This window comes from Coturnix japonica, chromosome 11, assembly GCF_001577835.2.
Source record: "Coturnix japonica isolate 7356 chromosome 11, Coturnix japonica 2.1, whole genome shotgun sequence".
Lineage (NCBI taxonomy): Eukaryota > Metazoa > Chordata > Aves > Galliformes > Phasianidae > Coturnix > Coturnix japonica.
Window position 1 is genome coordinate 6352520 of NC_029526.1, and position 16795 is coordinate 6369314.

At 35.8% G+C, this 16795-nt stretch overlaps 1 protein-coding gene across 3 annotated transcripts in view; it reads right to left on the reverse strand.

Annotated features, from left to right (window-relative positions):
- Nucleotides 1–1732: 1732 nt before the first annotated feature.
- Nucleotides 1733–16795, reverse strand: part of PHKB (phosphorylase kinase regulatory subunit beta) — a 58324-nt gene continuing 43261 nt past the window's right edge. For 2 of the 3 annotated variants that reach the window (XM_015873921.2, XM_015873923.2), the window contains 13 exons: nucleotides 16620–16702; nucleotides 16449–16539; nucleotides 14587–14648; nucleotides 14336–14498; nucleotides 13545–13626; nucleotides 12040–12097; nucleotides 10207–10297; nucleotides 8707–8909; nucleotides 7087–7221; nucleotides 6132–6261; nucleotides 5682–5789; nucleotides 4240–4380; nucleotides 1733–2796 (listed from right to left, as the gene is read on the reverse strand). In XM_015873921.2, coding sequence (XP_015729407.1) covers nucleotides 2659–2796; nucleotides 4240–4380; nucleotides 5682–5789; nucleotides 6132–6261; nucleotides 7087–7221; nucleotides 8707–8909; nucleotides 10207–10297; nucleotides 12040–12097; nucleotides 13545–13626; nucleotides 14336–14498; nucleotides 14587–14648; nucleotides 16449–16539; nucleotides 16620–16702 — 1485 coding nt within the window. In that variant the 3' untranslated portion in view covers nucleotides 1733–2658. Of the gene's footprint in view, nucleotides 2797–4239; nucleotides 4381–5681; nucleotides 5790–6131; nucleotides 6262–7086; nucleotides 7222–8706; nucleotides 8910–10206; nucleotides 10298–11129; nucleotides 11221–12039; nucleotides 12098–13544; nucleotides 13627–14335; nucleotides 14499–14586; nucleotides 14649–16448; nucleotides 16540–16619; nucleotides 16703–16795 lie in introns of all 3 variants that reach the window. The other variant, XM_015873920.2, reaches the window with a different exon arrangement.

Here is a 16795-nt window from a genome sequence, read left to right on the forward strand (position 1 = left end):
GAGGGTGTAGCTGACGTCTTCTAAGGGTTCTCTATTTCTAATTGCAAATTGTACTGTAGCGAGGGTAGAGATGGTGCACTGTGTATGTGAACGGGGATGTGTCAGTTTGCCACACAGCACTTACTTTCTAGCTGGCTCTTAACCTCTGTTATTTATATTCAGTGATATGGAAGGTATTTTTTGATGAGTTCTGAAATAAAAGCGTTTTAAGCAAATTAGAAGGTCAACTGCAGTAGAAGACTTGAAATTGTAATCAGATAATTCTTTAGCCTGCAATGGGATGTGTAACCTAAAGGCTTCAAGATGCAAAATGAGTTCTTATGAATACACCATTAATCTGATCTCCAAGGTAAGGAACACTCCAGTACAGGGGGCCAGATAATGATAAGAAAAAAATGTATTCATAAAAAGTAAATTAATTCTGTCACCTGAGGCTTGACCCAAAGCTCATGTGAAGTCATGCAATTGATATGGAAGGTGGCGGACAGGATCTGAAAACCTGCATTGTAAAGAAAGCTGAGTTTTACAAGAGTTAGCGAGCTTTCTCCTTTGGTCTTGACTAATGCCATAAAAAGACAGGGAAGTAAAAATGCTAAGTCTGAATATAAAGCAAGTTTTAGAAACCAATTTCAAACATAAATGCCATGATATGTTTTCACACTGATACATCTTGCTTTTTCTTTCTGGGAAAAACAAATTATGAGGATTAAGTTCACACTGACTGTATGTTCACAAGAAAATTTTCAACAAGCTTTGTCATCCTATGCTATGTAATATATAGTTCTAATATTTGTTTACACAAGCTATGAAAATATTAGGTACCTTTTCTGCCTAAGCTCTGCAGCAATCGGCTGAGTCTTGTCCATGCTCTGTTCATAATGCCTGGTATAGCAAGGCATTTTACCTTCTGAACTGACTGCTAACTTCTGAAGAAGCTATGCCATAGCTTCAAACTGGAATGGAAAGTGTACTTGATAACTTGAGTAATCTTCTTTAGGATTTCATAGATCTGCTCCAAATATAATTTCTATGCTGTGTTTTTTTCCTTCTGGCTTTAGGGCATGCTGGAACAAAATTCATCCTGAAAATAACACCAAAAGTATAATAGTGTTACATTCATTAGAAAGAAAGTGCAATGAGGACTGAAGACTTATGTCACAGTGAGTAAAATCACATCAAATACACTATTCCTGTTTCTACATTTGGTAACTGTTCATGTTTGTCTTGCATTTGGGTTTGAAGGCCAAACAGTGCATCATAAATAGTATTAAAAATGCTTTTGAGGAAACACATGGAAAATGACTGTAATTTTCTACATTGTGCTCTCTCAAAGAGAATGCCAGAAACAGGGGACTTGTATAAAACAGTGTATTTTTTAACAAGGAAGATGCAAGACGCATGCTTGCTACCTATGTAATCACTGATCTCACTGATCTGGGGACAGCTGTAGCTTCACATGTAATACTAAAAACCACACAAAACCAAGCTCAGCAGGTGGAAGCTGTTGTACCCAATTAACTCCTAAAACAGTACTGATCTGAAAAGAATGTAAACTTGAGGATATGTTGAATTGCTGTTACACAGTATTACATGTATTAACACAGCACTCTGTATCCAGCAATCACTAACAGGCGTTTCTGCTGCCTTTTCCTTTACTTCCCCAATCACTGACTGATTACTGTATTCCAGCACCACAGCAGAAGGTTGCCACTAAAGTCAATGGGAGTCGATGTGTAACTCTGAAGTATTTTTATTTTATTTTTTTACAAGCATTTGATATATTTTAACTTTTATCAAAATAAAGCATTTAGCATACAGTATTTTCACACATTCTGAAGACAGAAGAATTTATTGTGAAGTCTTTCATGCATTGACAGCTCGAGAGTTTTTGTCACTGATGTTCATTTTAAATACATTGCCTTGCTTGCTTTCTTAAAAAAAAAAAAAATTAAAAAAAGCTATAAAACACCACACAGGTTTTTCTCTTACTGTCATGTGTTTCCCTTTATGCAGATATCTGAACAATTAGGAAAGTAGTCATGTTTATTGCCAGAGATTAAAAAATAAAGTCATTCCATTGCAGTGAAATGTGTGTATCGTTATCAAGGTGAAATTTAAAACCCAAACAACAGAATGGTTGCTGTGAATGGAAGAGAAGTATTTTTTTTCATGATTATAAATTATTTGTAATTATTTTATTCACATCCGTTTTGTGTGCTGAATCAGGAAAAAACAGTAAATCACAGTTTTATAGTGTTGTAGTTTGTGATGCATTTGTTAATTACGGTACTTTGTGAATTTCATTTAGAATTAACAACAAACTTCTTTGTAATTATAAATAAATAGAGGTATAAAAGCAGAATCTTACATTATATTTCCCTAAGATACCAGCTATGGTAGATGCACTATTTAAGATCACAGGTGCAATGCCTTTCAACTTAGTCAAACATTGTGTGCTTTCAGTATGCTTTCATGCTGCATAGTTGAGAAATGCAAAATAAGGGGCACTTTGTGTCTCTAATGGCACTTCTTTCAGCAAAGGACGGTATGTCTTTGTGTTACTAACCAGGGTTACTTTGCAAAACAGCATTTTAATGCATGCCTGAAAATATGTTTAACACTGAATAAAGCAACAATTACTACACCGTGCTTGAAGCTTTAGCTAATAGTACAAGGATCATCATTGCTCGCTTTTACATCTCCTTCTAGCAATAAACGGATCACAGCCTTACTCAAGTAGCTGCACGTTCCCTTTTTTCCAACTGGATGAGTGTTGTAGAATGCAGTCATGTCATCCTGCAGGACAGGGAAAAGGTATTTCAGTGAAATGCTGATTATGAAAAGAAGACAAACACAGGTGAACAGGTGGAACATGGATACGCTAAAAAATGCCAGTGAGTTATAAACTGTGAAGCTAAATCATGCTTCTAATCAAATTTCAGAAAACAATTTTTACATTTACTTAAACTGAGCATGTGGAGAAGGGATTTATAAAACATACTGCATATATCTCTGTACTGGATTTTTCAGTGCTGGTGTAGTGCCTTTTTCATATATTTTAAATGTAATAGATGACAGAGCTGCTCTCTTAAAGCACACAGACGGATGATTACTGTGTGGTAACCTGGTCCTTTGGTGTATGCATAGAGATGCTGGCTTTAGATTTATTTAAAAAATAAATAAAATCTAAGAAGCAAATCAGGGCAACACATGAACTCAATTAATCAGGTAAGATCAGCAAATAGGTCTGCATCACTGAGCACCTGTTTTGGCTCAGTTAATGATGTTAAAACAGCTGCTCATTCTCAAATTATGTACTGGCTGTTTTAATAAAGGTTCATTTCTAATTCAGGAAATGTGTTACTTTCCAATTACTTTATTAAATAGCTGAGATTGTGTGTGAGATTAGACCTTCCATCATTTTAGGGTATGTTTGAAATTACTGGAGTAAACACCTGTGACATGTATTACATGTTAAAATGGAAAAATGTTCAAAATGTTTGCAAATCAGTTTAATGGAAGGACGTCATTCAGACAAAATAAGAATTTTAAAACTTCAGAGAAAATATGAGGATCGTATCATAATTCATCTCTAAAGAGATCAACTCAGCAACAGGAACTGCTTTTGCATATCAATTTTGCAAATCAGTAGAACTTTCCGGGCAATCACAGACACCTTTGAATACATTAAGCATAACAGTGCCAGAGTGAGCAAGTAGCAGCAGTGCTTGTCACACTACACATTTCATTCTTCAAATAAACAGTCAAATCAGTCTGTCTTTATTACAGAATTTCAGAGCTTTGAGGCACCAATACTTGTAAGTAAGAATATTTAGAGGTCCTTATAGCTTAAAACCTTTTAAGGTTCTTCCTTTAATGCCATTAGTGATTTCTTTGGTCGCTATGTCTTTCTTCATACCTGTGCACATAAGATTCTAGGTTTTACGTGTACTGAGCATTACGTTTTTATTTTTTACAAGTTTCTCTTATTCTAAAAACTCTTTTCTCTTCTAGTTTTGTCCTGCAATTAACTCTTTCCTCTTGTAATGACTACTCTGTTTCAGCTTTACCCATTTCAGAGCTGGCTAACGCTGTGATCCCCTCACCACATGGATTTAAAGTCACAACTCAGACTGCATGTTTTACCTCTGCTTTTGGCAAATTTATGCAGCATTAATACATATGCAGAATTAAGAATTACAGCTAACTTCAGGTACAACAGTAAATTGTTTATCTTACTTGGTGTTCAGCTCCCTTTGGCCTGTTGTAATCATTCTGAAAGTCATGAAATGCTTCTTGTACCACTTTGTCCAAGTCCACTTTGTCCTGGAACTCTAGCTCTGGATTTCTCTCCAGAATAACAGATATAACCATCAGCAACTGTAAGGCAGAAAAAGACATTTAATCTGTTAAAGTTCTGGTTCTACAAGCACTGCAAACACTGCATATATTTGTTTCAAGATGGAAACAACTTAATAGTGGTACAAGTAATAGCCCACAGATAAGAATTAATTTTGATGCTTTTGATGAAAGAATCATTAAAAAACAGGCTCTCATAAACGGCTGCTATTTCAGGTGGTTATCTGGTTAAGGACAAAACAGAAATGACTGACATCAACATCTTACTTGGGGAGGCAGGGAAGTTATTCTCCAGATTATTCATTCATTCCAGTGAACGACCACAAATAGTGGTGGCTCAAACAGCAGAAACAGTGAAAAGCAGTAAATACTGAAACTTAGCATCTGATGTATAAACACATACGGTATAATTGCACTACAAGCAAGTTCTTAAAAACTAAAGCCAACAGATGTAAAAAATATCAGTTCAAGAGAATTTACATTCCCTGTATCTCAAAGGTTTAAACAGGAAAATGAACATAAGTGACTTGAAGAAGTGAGCAGCACAATCTATACCGACTGTCTTTTGTTTGGTATCTGTGTTACCTTTTAGCAAAAAGTGGCCATGTTTCAGCAAGCAGCATGACCAGCAGCTGTCAGCCAGAACTGGATGGATCTAAATTATCTTACTGTGCAAAAAAAAAAAAACCAAAAAAACACCTCACAGGCACCAGAGACACAGACTTGGGAACTGACAGTGAACACAGCTGACAGCACAGGTGTCAGTTACCAAAGGTACATATGCTCTTGATCAGTCCAAAAAGTATCCATTATTAGCTGCGCTGGTGAGAAAAGGAGTTTAAAGAAGCCTTTTGCTTCACATAGGAGACTTTTGCTGGAACACAGGGAGACTGAAAGTTAGTTGAGTCAGTAACACAAGGCAACTATTACATGGCCTCAGCAGTATGGGAAAGAAAAATCTATCACAGGGCAAACTGATGCTTTAGAGCAAGTTTTTCCTTAGACCTGAAAATTTGGTGGGAAAAGGCACAGGCTGAGGAATTAATGGAATTAGATGTCTCAATAGCTTTTGCATTCTCTGACATACATGTACTGGCATTGTCATATTTATCTATTTGCTAAAAAAGAAAAACATCACGGGCTCAGCGTATTCTGAGCAGGCTGACAGCAACCTGTTTAATCACAAAACAATCCATGGAGAAGGCACTGAAATATAAAAATGCTATTTCTATAAATATTTGAGCATTTTAAAAATTGTAATTTTTTAAGTTGTAACAAACTCCTGCACATCACAACATTTCCGTCATTATTAGGCCACAGACCTCTACAATAATTTGCCTGTATTCTGGCCGGTCGATATCTTGCAGCATATCTTCAACTAGGAGGGAAAAATTCATTTCATACATCGTCATATCCGATAAGGTTGGTTGCTGAAAAATAAGAAATACTTGTACTGAGTAAAGATCATCTGCATTAAATCACTCCTCCACACACCCCAGTACAGGTTGTTTGCTTGCTGAATAATAATACACAGACATTAAAAAGAAAGCATATTTCAAGAGTCCAAGGCAACACAGCTCCGGAAAGGGCATTTTAGTCTTACATCTGTAGGATCTTGTTTTAAAGTATCTGACTTCCATTCTATTCTAATTGTACTGTACCCAGTAAAGTATACTATGTATGGCAACATACAATTAAATATTAACAATAAAATAGTTCTCCGTTAATAGTAAGGTAGAGCAGAAATAATTGAACACCTCTGCATGTTTTACCTGTGGTAAAAATCTCCCTGCTACTATTAAACCATTTGGAGTTCTCTCCAAGATTTGCCACACCCTGTCATAGAATCCAGCAGGAGTTCGATTGAGAGAACCATCTATTTGTCGTCGGTTAAGCCAGCCTCTGTGGACAAAGGAAATGAATAATTGCAGGGGAAAAGTTTCACATTCAGAATGAGGACATGTTCTATGGTGTAAGCCATAAAGTAAGCAATGATAGCACATGCCTTGTCACGATGCATATACAGCACACACTGTGCTGCTTGGGAAATAAGGCTCTGAAGAGGGAATAAAATCCACTTGGTGAAGAACTACAAAAACACACAGCAGTATTATGTGCCAAAGTTAAATTAAACTTAACTAGAAATTGAAGTCTGTGGGAGGACTTCTGATTTTAATCTTACTAATATAGCTAGGTGGAAGTATTGTAATTATAGCTTGTTTTCTTGCACACCAATGCAGTATTTGGCAACTAGTTACAGCTTGGAGAAAAGATCACAAGTTTCAGGACGTGTAACCTCTCCAGCATTGTAGAAAAAAAAAATCAAAATTCGTACGATAAACTAGAAGAAAGGGCACTGAACAGCACTGAACAGTTACTTAAGTAGATGGTATTAAGTAATTTTGGCTCCTATCCCCTAATGCGGGCATCAAGGAATATAATGCTTCACAGTACTGCCAAAGTACATAGATAATTACTATAAGGTAGGGCTTCCAAAAGGATAGAGGTGAAAAAGGAAGCTGTAACATAAAAGGAACAATTGTAGATCTTGGATACAGCTGAAAAAATGAACAAGTGCATCTTTGCTACCTCTCTTGAAATAAATCAATTACTGATTGCAGATACATTAGAACACCTCTTAAATGGGCAGGTATTTCAGAAACGCAAATTACATGACCGGTCTTTTATGAATGAGAACAGGTGCCTCAAATCCACACATCTCATTACCTCCCCTGCTGTTGTGGCTGAAGAATATCCAACAAAAGCTGTTTCACTTCACTAGGGGACATCTGGTACAAGTCCTTGGCTGGCATATCCCCAGCACGGAATTTCAGTTCGTACTTCATGGCATGGATAATCCATCTGAAGTGAAGGGAGGAAAGCATTCATTAACTAGATGTGAAGTTTCCAAGGAGGAAAATTTAGTCTAGTAGAATATGTCAGGAAAATCCCATGTGATCCTGCAGTTGAAGCAGTTACTACAATCAAAAGAGAGAAGAAACATAACTAGTTTTCCTTCAGATGGTCCATCATCTAACAACTCATCAAGTCTAGGTTATGTCAAAGAGCTGTTTAGTCTCTATCAGAGCAGATGTGAAGTACTCCTAAAAGGTTTACCTTGTCACCAACATAGCCACATTTGACAGGTACTTTATTACTTTACCTGGAAAGGAAATAATTGTTTCCCTAAGTCAGGTCATGGTCTTTTGGACTGAAGGATTCTTAGTAGTTTCAGAGGTTTCTGAGATGTCAGGCCAACTAATTCAACCTTGCTTCACATTTGTCGTTTCTAGGATTATTCATTGAAGGTACAAGATGCCGTGTAATATTAGGCTTCATGGACATGCTACATTATCCAGAACGTACATTTTATTTACTGTGTAAATAAGCATCTTTTTCCTGTTATTAAGATTAACAAGCAAAACTGGTTTGAATTGATTCATTTTTTACTGTCAACTCAACTGTATCTGTGTGCAGGTTGTTCACTGCTCTTTTCTGTTTGCAGTGGCCTGTGACCTACAATGTGAAGAGTGGGCCTCTTACTGAACTCTTCACAAATAAGGGTGGGCAGAAGTCAGTTGATTGGAAGGTTTTACAGTAATAGGACTGTCAGGAACTTGATATATTTCAACATGAAACACTGAAAACAAATCAATAACAAGACACTAAATCAAATCATTATCAAACTGGAATGCTCCTTCTGTGAGAAGGTTAATTTTGCTCACTGAAGTGGGTGATAACACTGGAATAAAGGAAATTGAATCTCCAGAATTAACCTTGGAAGAAAGAAAAAAAAAAACCTGCAAAAAGGATAAGCTGCAGCTGATGAGAAAGGGGAAGAAGATTAACATGGATTTGTAAAGGCTACAGAAAAGTATTTAAGTGCAAAAGAACGGATACACTTCCAGTTAAATGTAAAACAAGTGACCAAGTCCTTGGTTTTACCAATGACCCAAAAGTAATACTAAATTAGAATGAGGAATCTTATACACTAGAAAATAAGACTGCCAGTATACAACTTCAGTGCTGAAATGCCATGTTTTCCCTATCAAAAATACGGATAGGTAAATTCTAATCTTAAACGTTTTCAATAATTCTGTAAATCTCAGTCACCAGGACCTGCTGTCTTCAAACAAGTGCTTATTCAAATATATGTCTGTTCCTACTGGGAACAAAATAGTTTCTGGCACAGTAACTCAAAGCAGCTTCCTAGAAATGTAAACCTGAAGCATATAAATTTTGCTGCATCATCTCATTTACATCTTTTTTTCAGTGTATCAGCAATCTCTGTTGAGGCGTATATGTTTCCTTGCCATGATAGTAGTAAGTGCAATAGACTTTACTGACCCAATCCGTATCTTCAGCATGCCACTGAAAAGCTCGGGTGAATTTGAGATGATCCAGCCGATATGTATGACAAGTTCTTGCTGAACTACAGCTTCCCTTTCATCTTGTAACTGACATTTTTCATAGATGATGTTCTTAATGACTGCCGGGGATAAGGGATTAGAAATAACTACTTCCTCATGGCCAAAAGCTCCAAGTGTCACCTATGGTACATTGAAAACAACTCAGAAGAATTGGAAAGGAATAAAAGCAGCACAGAAGCAATTAAAAAAAACTAAACGTCATGAATTCTGCTTTTAACAGTACAAAAATCATTCAATGTCAATGCTTGACAATTGTTAATACTGTTAGTTGGATGATATTCAATAACAAAACTCAATGAAGACCAAAGAAAATGTGGAGAATGTTTTTCCAAATTAAAACTCAAGTGCAAGTCTGCTGCTACAGCTTCAGAATCAGGCATATAATTAAGACTGTACTGCAGGCTGAGATACTCTTTCATTTCTGACATCCCAGCTGTGCGTGTCACACAAAGACAGGAACTTAATTCCGAAACTTGGTCTCTTATTTCTGTGAGCATCCTAAAAGCTACAGCCTTCATGACAAGAAGCTATTATGGTGCTGTCCTGGATTGTTTAACTGCACACACCCTCCAAAAATTCTTTTTATTTATTGTCAGTGAAACACACAGTGTCTCTACTTTTTCTCGTGCAATAAGGATCTTTATTAAAAAGGAGCTGATTAAGACAAGCTGGTTAAAAACTTGAAAATAAGCATCTGTAAATCATGCTCCATGCAGATGCAACTTCCTTTTAAGCTACAGAGCACTAGAAGCACACACCTGGCCATCAACATGGAATAAAATAAGGACAAATCTGTTATCGTAGCATTTCATCTAGTTAAATATATGAATATTTTATTATAGTAATAAATAATATTCATATTCAACTACTATTACTTGGAGATAGCTCCTCATAAACTTAATTAAAATTCCTGTACTAGCAGATAAATTAAAAAGTCCTCCTCAGGAAGGGAAGAAACACCAATGATTAAAATCTGTTTGGAGCAGAAACCAGAAATCTCAGCTGTCACTCCTTGTGAAAAACTAACTGACTTAAGCCCAATTACAAAGAGAGCGATTCTGTAGGGCACGTCGTTCTCTACTTTGAAAAATAAATCTTACTGATTGATTCCATCTCCTTTTGTGAAATAAAAGAGCAAAACTAAGAAAACAAAGCAGTTGTGCCAATCATGCCTAATCCAGACACCAAACTGCCTTTTCAAGATCATTCTGTCACTACATGAAAATAAATTTATAAGCCCATAGTAGATGCAAATATTAAAGTTATCTTCACTGGATTTTTATTTTTCTACAGATAGTGTATCTTAAAACTATTGGTTACTTTTAAAAGAAGCATTAGCAAACATCAAAATGAAAACAGCAATTTCTCTATTTTCTGTTATCACTCCTTAATACATTTCTGAAAAGTAAAGACTTACCTGTTTACCCTGAACTAAAACATTAGTAATAGATGGTGCAAGGCTGTCCACTAGTTTACCTAAAAGACTTGCTGCGAAGCGCACAACAGACCTGAGGGCAGAAAACAGAGCAATCCCACTACATATCAAAAGCTAGTTTAATGAATTCATGTATAGTTCTGAAGTCTGGCACAGCATTCAGAGATCTCAAAATCAACTGAATACATACATTATTTACAATGTGGAATTCAGATCCGATTTTTATGTTATCTCCTCTGGATTTTCATTTTTAGTCAAGATACAGGTTAATGGATCAAATTGAATTAGTTAGAACTCATTAAACTACCTACAAATGCCACAGAAAGCTTGTTCTTTTCTCTGCATCATCTTCAGAACAGACAACAGATGCCTACTTCTCTTTTGTGACAAGTCGTTCATTTTGCAAGATAACCTCAGTAACTTTTAAGGCCACTTAACAATAATTTTGCAGGAAAAAGAACACCTGACATCAAGGCTTTCTTTTGTTTTCCACAGTCAGGCAATATCTCACTTGGAAAGAAGACCTGCATAAACTGCTTGGTTTAAAACTGGCTTGTATAGAAACAATTTATTTCATTTATCCAGTTGACATTTAAAGATATTTCTATTTTTAATAATAATTTCCTGACAAAATACAAGTTTAGTAGACAAACATTTAAGGTTTTCTAGCACAGGCTATAAGGTTGCTAAGACTCATTCACCAACAGAGTTGATGAATGAGTCATAGCACTCTACATTGTTAGTATTAAATTCAAACAGGTGATGTTGATTCCTGCAAGAACTGCTATGCATTTCTCAAGAGATCACAAGCAAAGCATTTCTGAAATGCATAGATAACAATATCAAAATGCACATAAGCCATAAAGATATCACGGAGTTCTGTTTCAGATCTCTGGGCACTTTACCTGTTTCCCATGTACCAGTAAAGTAGTAATATGTGGGGTTATAGAAGAAGAAAATTTCTGTGCAAATGCAGCACTGTAGCGCAACACCAACCTATATGTATGTCAAATGGCAATCATGGAAGAGAAACGAAAAACAGTTTACGTATTTTCTTTCTAGAAATACTTTTGGTTTTTATTCTTATTTAAAAAAAAAACAAAAAAAACAACCATGACCGAGGTATTTTGGTTCTATCTTATTATTGGCAAAGGCCCATTTAACTGCAGGAACAAACTAAAATGAAAACCAGTTTTTAAATTCAAAGACTCATCTGTTAGGAGGAGTCAGAGTGGGGGAACAGAATTCAGGACAGGCTCAGCTCATGTCTTCGATAATGATAATATGAAATGAAAATACTAGTAAGCTTCCAGGCAAAGTGATTAATAAGCAAAAATAATGAACCACCAGCCTACTTGCTGAGACCTTCTGAAGTTATTGTGACAAAGTAAATTGTTTCAGGAGGAGCATGCAAAGTGCACGTGTACAAATATCAACTGAGTAATATTTGATCACCAGCCTTGTGGCAGAAAGCAGTTGGTATTATTTTGCCACACTCTGTAAGAAATAAGAATATTAATATTCTTATTTTTGTCCCATTTGAATTTCACTACAGCTGTATGTCAGCATCGGTTCTCATAAGAGAAGCAGCTTACTATTCCCTATTTTAAAGGGTAATGGTAAGAAAGTACTTGTTGTTTTTCTTTAAAGCATTATAGTCAAGATCTTCAGCCACAGTGAACGAATACAATTTTGTCAGAAAAGTTGTCTTTTTGTCCCCACCTCTAAGGGCGTAAGGAACCACTTTTAGTCATATGAAGCATATTAGGGAAAAAAAAGTGTGAACCAGAAGGAACACAGTGTCAATATACAAACCAGAGCTTCTTGCTGCCAGCTCGTCTATAGATTCTTTCAATATGTTCAGCAACAGTACCTGTGTCATAAACACATTTATTCAAATTACAAAACAACAAAATAACAGCAACAACAAAAAATACATTTAAAAGATGCATTTTTTTTTCATTTAACAGAAGGTAATATTGGTGAGATCTGCTTCACTGAGCTTCTAGATTATGAGTTCTCGGTGGAATGCCTTATTGTTCACTTATTGGTGAACAATAAGTTCATCTATAGCAATACTACTGGAATTTGATTCTCAGAATCATAGCTCATGCTTGTCAGTGGGAATATCTAAGATCCTTCAGCTTTTGTTTTCAGATTTATTCATTACCAATTATTAATGCCAGTTACAGTATTCTCCAGCTGTATAAGGACAAGAACTTTTAGTCAGTGACTCAGACTGTTTAATGCAAGGTTCATATTAAAAAGTTTATCACCATCTACAGCTTCATATTGTACAAAGCGTCTATCCAAGCTGGGCCTAAGCAGCCCAAGGTGTAGCAGTACTTCTTACACCAAAGTGTGGTCAAATGTGGTTATGCCAGTTGCTTATAGAGCAAAGGAAGTCTGCCTCAAGTTGTTCTCAGAGCAAGGAAAGAAGGACAAAACCTACTAAGGGCTGAAGTAAGCTACAGAGATTCTCCAAGTCCAACAATACACACAATGCTGATGAAAAGAGCTTCTTTAGAGGCTGCATGCTCTCCAATTCTGACCATGTCTTTGGACTGACACTGTATTTCAACAGTGCTCTGTGAAGCGACCAGTGAATTTTACTCCGTCCTACACTGTTGTTACACGTTATGTATGACATCCTTAATAGAGTACTGCTGATAAGAATTATGAAGCAAGGATCTACAACATGGAGTGGTGAGTTACACTGCTCATGGAATACTTGAAAGAACATTATGTACTCATAGTGTTCCTCTTTTTCTGAGAAGCTCTCATATATACCAAGGTAGCTAACAATAATAATTATAATAATGAGGGGGGAAGCAGGGAAACAAACAAAAACTTTGCAGCACAAAAGCCACAGGTCCAAGTACCTTATTCTGAATTAATTTACACAGATTTAAAGCTTGTGAGCTAATGCAAAGCCATAACATAAAACTGAAGTAGAATACATCTTTTAGATATACTGAATTAGAGCTTTATGACCTAAAAGTAAAATGAAAACAAATATGCAAATTTGTCTTTAGTTTCAGTTTTATATCCGAGGTCAAATCCCCTATTTCCATATTCATTTGTTCAGAATTACAAACAGATAGATCAACTGCATACAGACAATCTACAAGAGTTTATGTATTTAGTAGCTCATTCCTCACCACACTGTGAATTTGCACGTCACATTTAATGAAATTGCTTTAGTTGCAAGGAAGACAGCTACAAAACATGTATTCATTGCCCTTATTCATTTTCATTGCAATTAAACATATAGCTGCTTCCCGAAATATTCATAATACTCACATGGAAGAGGCTCTTACCTTCCTTGGTGATGAAATTCGGTCCTTCTCTTTTAAGCAATATGCTCAAAAGTAGAGCTTGACTTGCTAGGCAATTGCAGTCCTTAAAAAACAACAACATAAGCACAAGTAGCCTTCACATTGTCAGCAAAGCAAAATCAGAGGAATGATTTTAAAAAAAATAAAATTAAGTGAAACCAAAGGTCTTGCTGTCAATGAAGATGTGTATAAACATTTCTAAAACTCTATTTTTAAGAGAACCTAATCACAAATATTCAATATCCTGTATATGCCACATCATTTTCACTGCTGCTTGCAGAGACTTCGCCTTGGATCAAATTTAGATGAAATAATTTGGCTTCAGAAGTTCCCATTGAACACTGGATCTAGAAATGGTCAACAGCAGTTTCCTTTACATATGGGAAAAATACTAGACAGGAACTTTCCCTTGGTAACATTAAGAAATGACCAGTTTATTATGGTGAATTTCAACTAAAGTCTTTGGAGCATTAGTCTAAAAATAAAATATTTATTCATAAGATGGTTGACTAATTGATCCCATTTTAGGTGGTCATTTATTACCAGAAGATTGAGATAGCTGGGAAAAATGAAAGTCAACAGAGCACAACAAGCCAGAAAGTTCTGATGAGTATGAAGAGGCACATCACACATTTTATGTTACTAGCCATGTTAACACTGAGCCATAGCACTAATCATGTTGATCTATCTGGGTCACTTAAAAATAGCACCAGTAAATAACATCTCATTTCATGGCTGTGGAGCTGCACTGTATTTTTATCAAGTTTTCTTACATCGAGTTTCTGCAGAATCTCATAGGTTGACTTGTTTTTCCAGTCATTAATATTTATGTCTGGTTGCTGCTCAAGTTCAGAAGCATTTGGAGTACTAGATTGTCTCTTGACTTTTGAATGTTTTGGAAGATCCAACTCCTCCAAACTCTTAAATACGGGAGCCCTAGAAAACAAGTATTTCATTTCTTCACATTTCAGAAAACATTTTAATTATCAAATACTTCATCATTAATATTTACAAATAGCCTTACTCTTCTGATTCAGTGATTCTTAGGAAGTCAAGCTGCTCCACAACTGCTCCAGATATTAATGTCTGAAAAAAAAAAAAATGATAGTTAAAATTTTTTAAAAATGCAGAAATGTACATTAATAAATGGTGATTTGACCCAACAGCCACATTCTCAACATGTTGCTGCTGGTGTCCACTGGAAAAATCGTGTATCTACAGTTCCAAATATCTTTACACTTCCACAGTATTTCTCTCTTAAAATCTCACTTACAACAGCAGAAGCCTCAGAACCCTTCACCTCTGGAGTATTAGCTGTCGTTAACCAAATCTGGCTTCATTTTGCCCTCAAATGCGATTGTTCTGTTATTTTGGGTTACAGTACAGTTATACACAAATGCATGAGAACTGAAGCAGTGACAATAACAAAAGAAAATCATGAAAGGGTAGCAAATGCCTGTGGTGGGCCTGATGTCAAAAAGAATAATCCAATTCACTACAAGACAACAGCTTAAGTCAGGGTAACAGCAATCCTTCCTCCTCTCTTTAACTCTTACCTGTGCAATTCCTTCTGCTAGCTCTGGCACATGCATGCCCCACAGAGTACAACAGAGCTACCTCTGAGCACCTTCAGCAAGGCATCAGATCCCATAACTACACCTTAGTTATTTCCCGTGGTAAATCTTTAGATGAAAAATTGAAGGGAACTCACAGTACAAAGTTAACACATCATGTCTTATACTCCCTTTTTTTTTCCCCCTCAGTTACGTTAAAGCCAAAAATAGTGTTTCCATTATTATTCTTAATAGATAAAAAAAAATTAAGCAAAAGCCAATGACTGCCATCATCATCTTAAATATTTTAAAACCACTAGTTATGTAAGTCAATTGAGTATGCAAGGGGAAATTCACCTCCAGATGACTGTAAGAGCACTGTGTTTAAAATAAGGACACAAGATGTAGGCTGAGAAATTTCTTGTCCAGTAATACATCAGTTTAATCAAATGCAAAGCAGGAAGGTCACTGCTGTTACAGTTAAGACCACAAAATCTAGAAAAAATGCAAGATGTTACATGGACAATAATGGCATTTGCTGTAGGATAAGTAAATGCTAACAGGAAACTACATGACCTACATGTGACCAGTTAGAAACACATAAATATCTGAAAGACAGCAAAGATACTTTATACTATTATAGGTCTGAATATTTAATATACAAATGTCCCAGCTGTTCCTCACACTCATGGTTTTCCAACATAGAGGAAATCTTATCTCTGTCTTTGCTCTTGTCATCCTTCTTACGAAAAGAGGCGTTCTTTGATAGTTATAAGTGTATATAAATACCTAAAATAGAACCTGACTCAGTAATTTGCACATTTTAATGAAGCAATGTTCTTCTTTAGAATTAATTCAAACAGAAAAGATGTTTAAAAATTGGCCTTTATTCTTCCAAGAATTTCAGTATATGTGAAACACCTTTTTCCTGTTGATTACCTAATCAAAAACCTCTATTTTTAACATGATGGTTTTTTCAGGTAAATTCAGAAGATTACTGAACATAAAAACCTCTCCTCCCTTCTGAGAATCCTCTATGAAGATTATTGCTTTTTGAAGTCTCATCACAACAAGCTAAAATAACCCATGGTTCTTCAGAGACAAGAGAAAAACTGTACCAGATGTCTTGGTTCTTGACTTCTTAACTTTCATCAAAGAATTGTTTGAGTTGGAAGGGATCTGTACAGGTCATGTAGCATGTGAATTTATGACAGCAAGTATGTAAGTTCATGATACTGAGAAAAATATTCATAAGTCACATGAAAAACAGAAGTAATAGTACATGTACCAATACTAGGAGATAAGAACACACAATTCAGGAAAAGCAGCATACCTGCACTCTGTCGACATGAACTTTCACTCCTCCAACAATTCCCTTTTTAAAGGCTGCCAGCATATCTAATATTGGATTGAATCTGCTCCCTCTGAAATTTTAAACAGAACCTCATTAATCTTGTAGCTAGGAAAGAATTACACTGCAAATGATGCTTTTATCTTTCTCTACCTTATATTGTCTTCACGAATAAGTACAACAAACAGCGGACGACCGTGCATTTTCCAGTACTGCTTAATGAACTGCAGTGCATTCTAGGTAAGAAATACATGTTAGTGACCAGGCAATACAGCAGCACAATGTACAACAGTATACAAAGTTAAACACTAGAAGAGCTATCTTAAAGT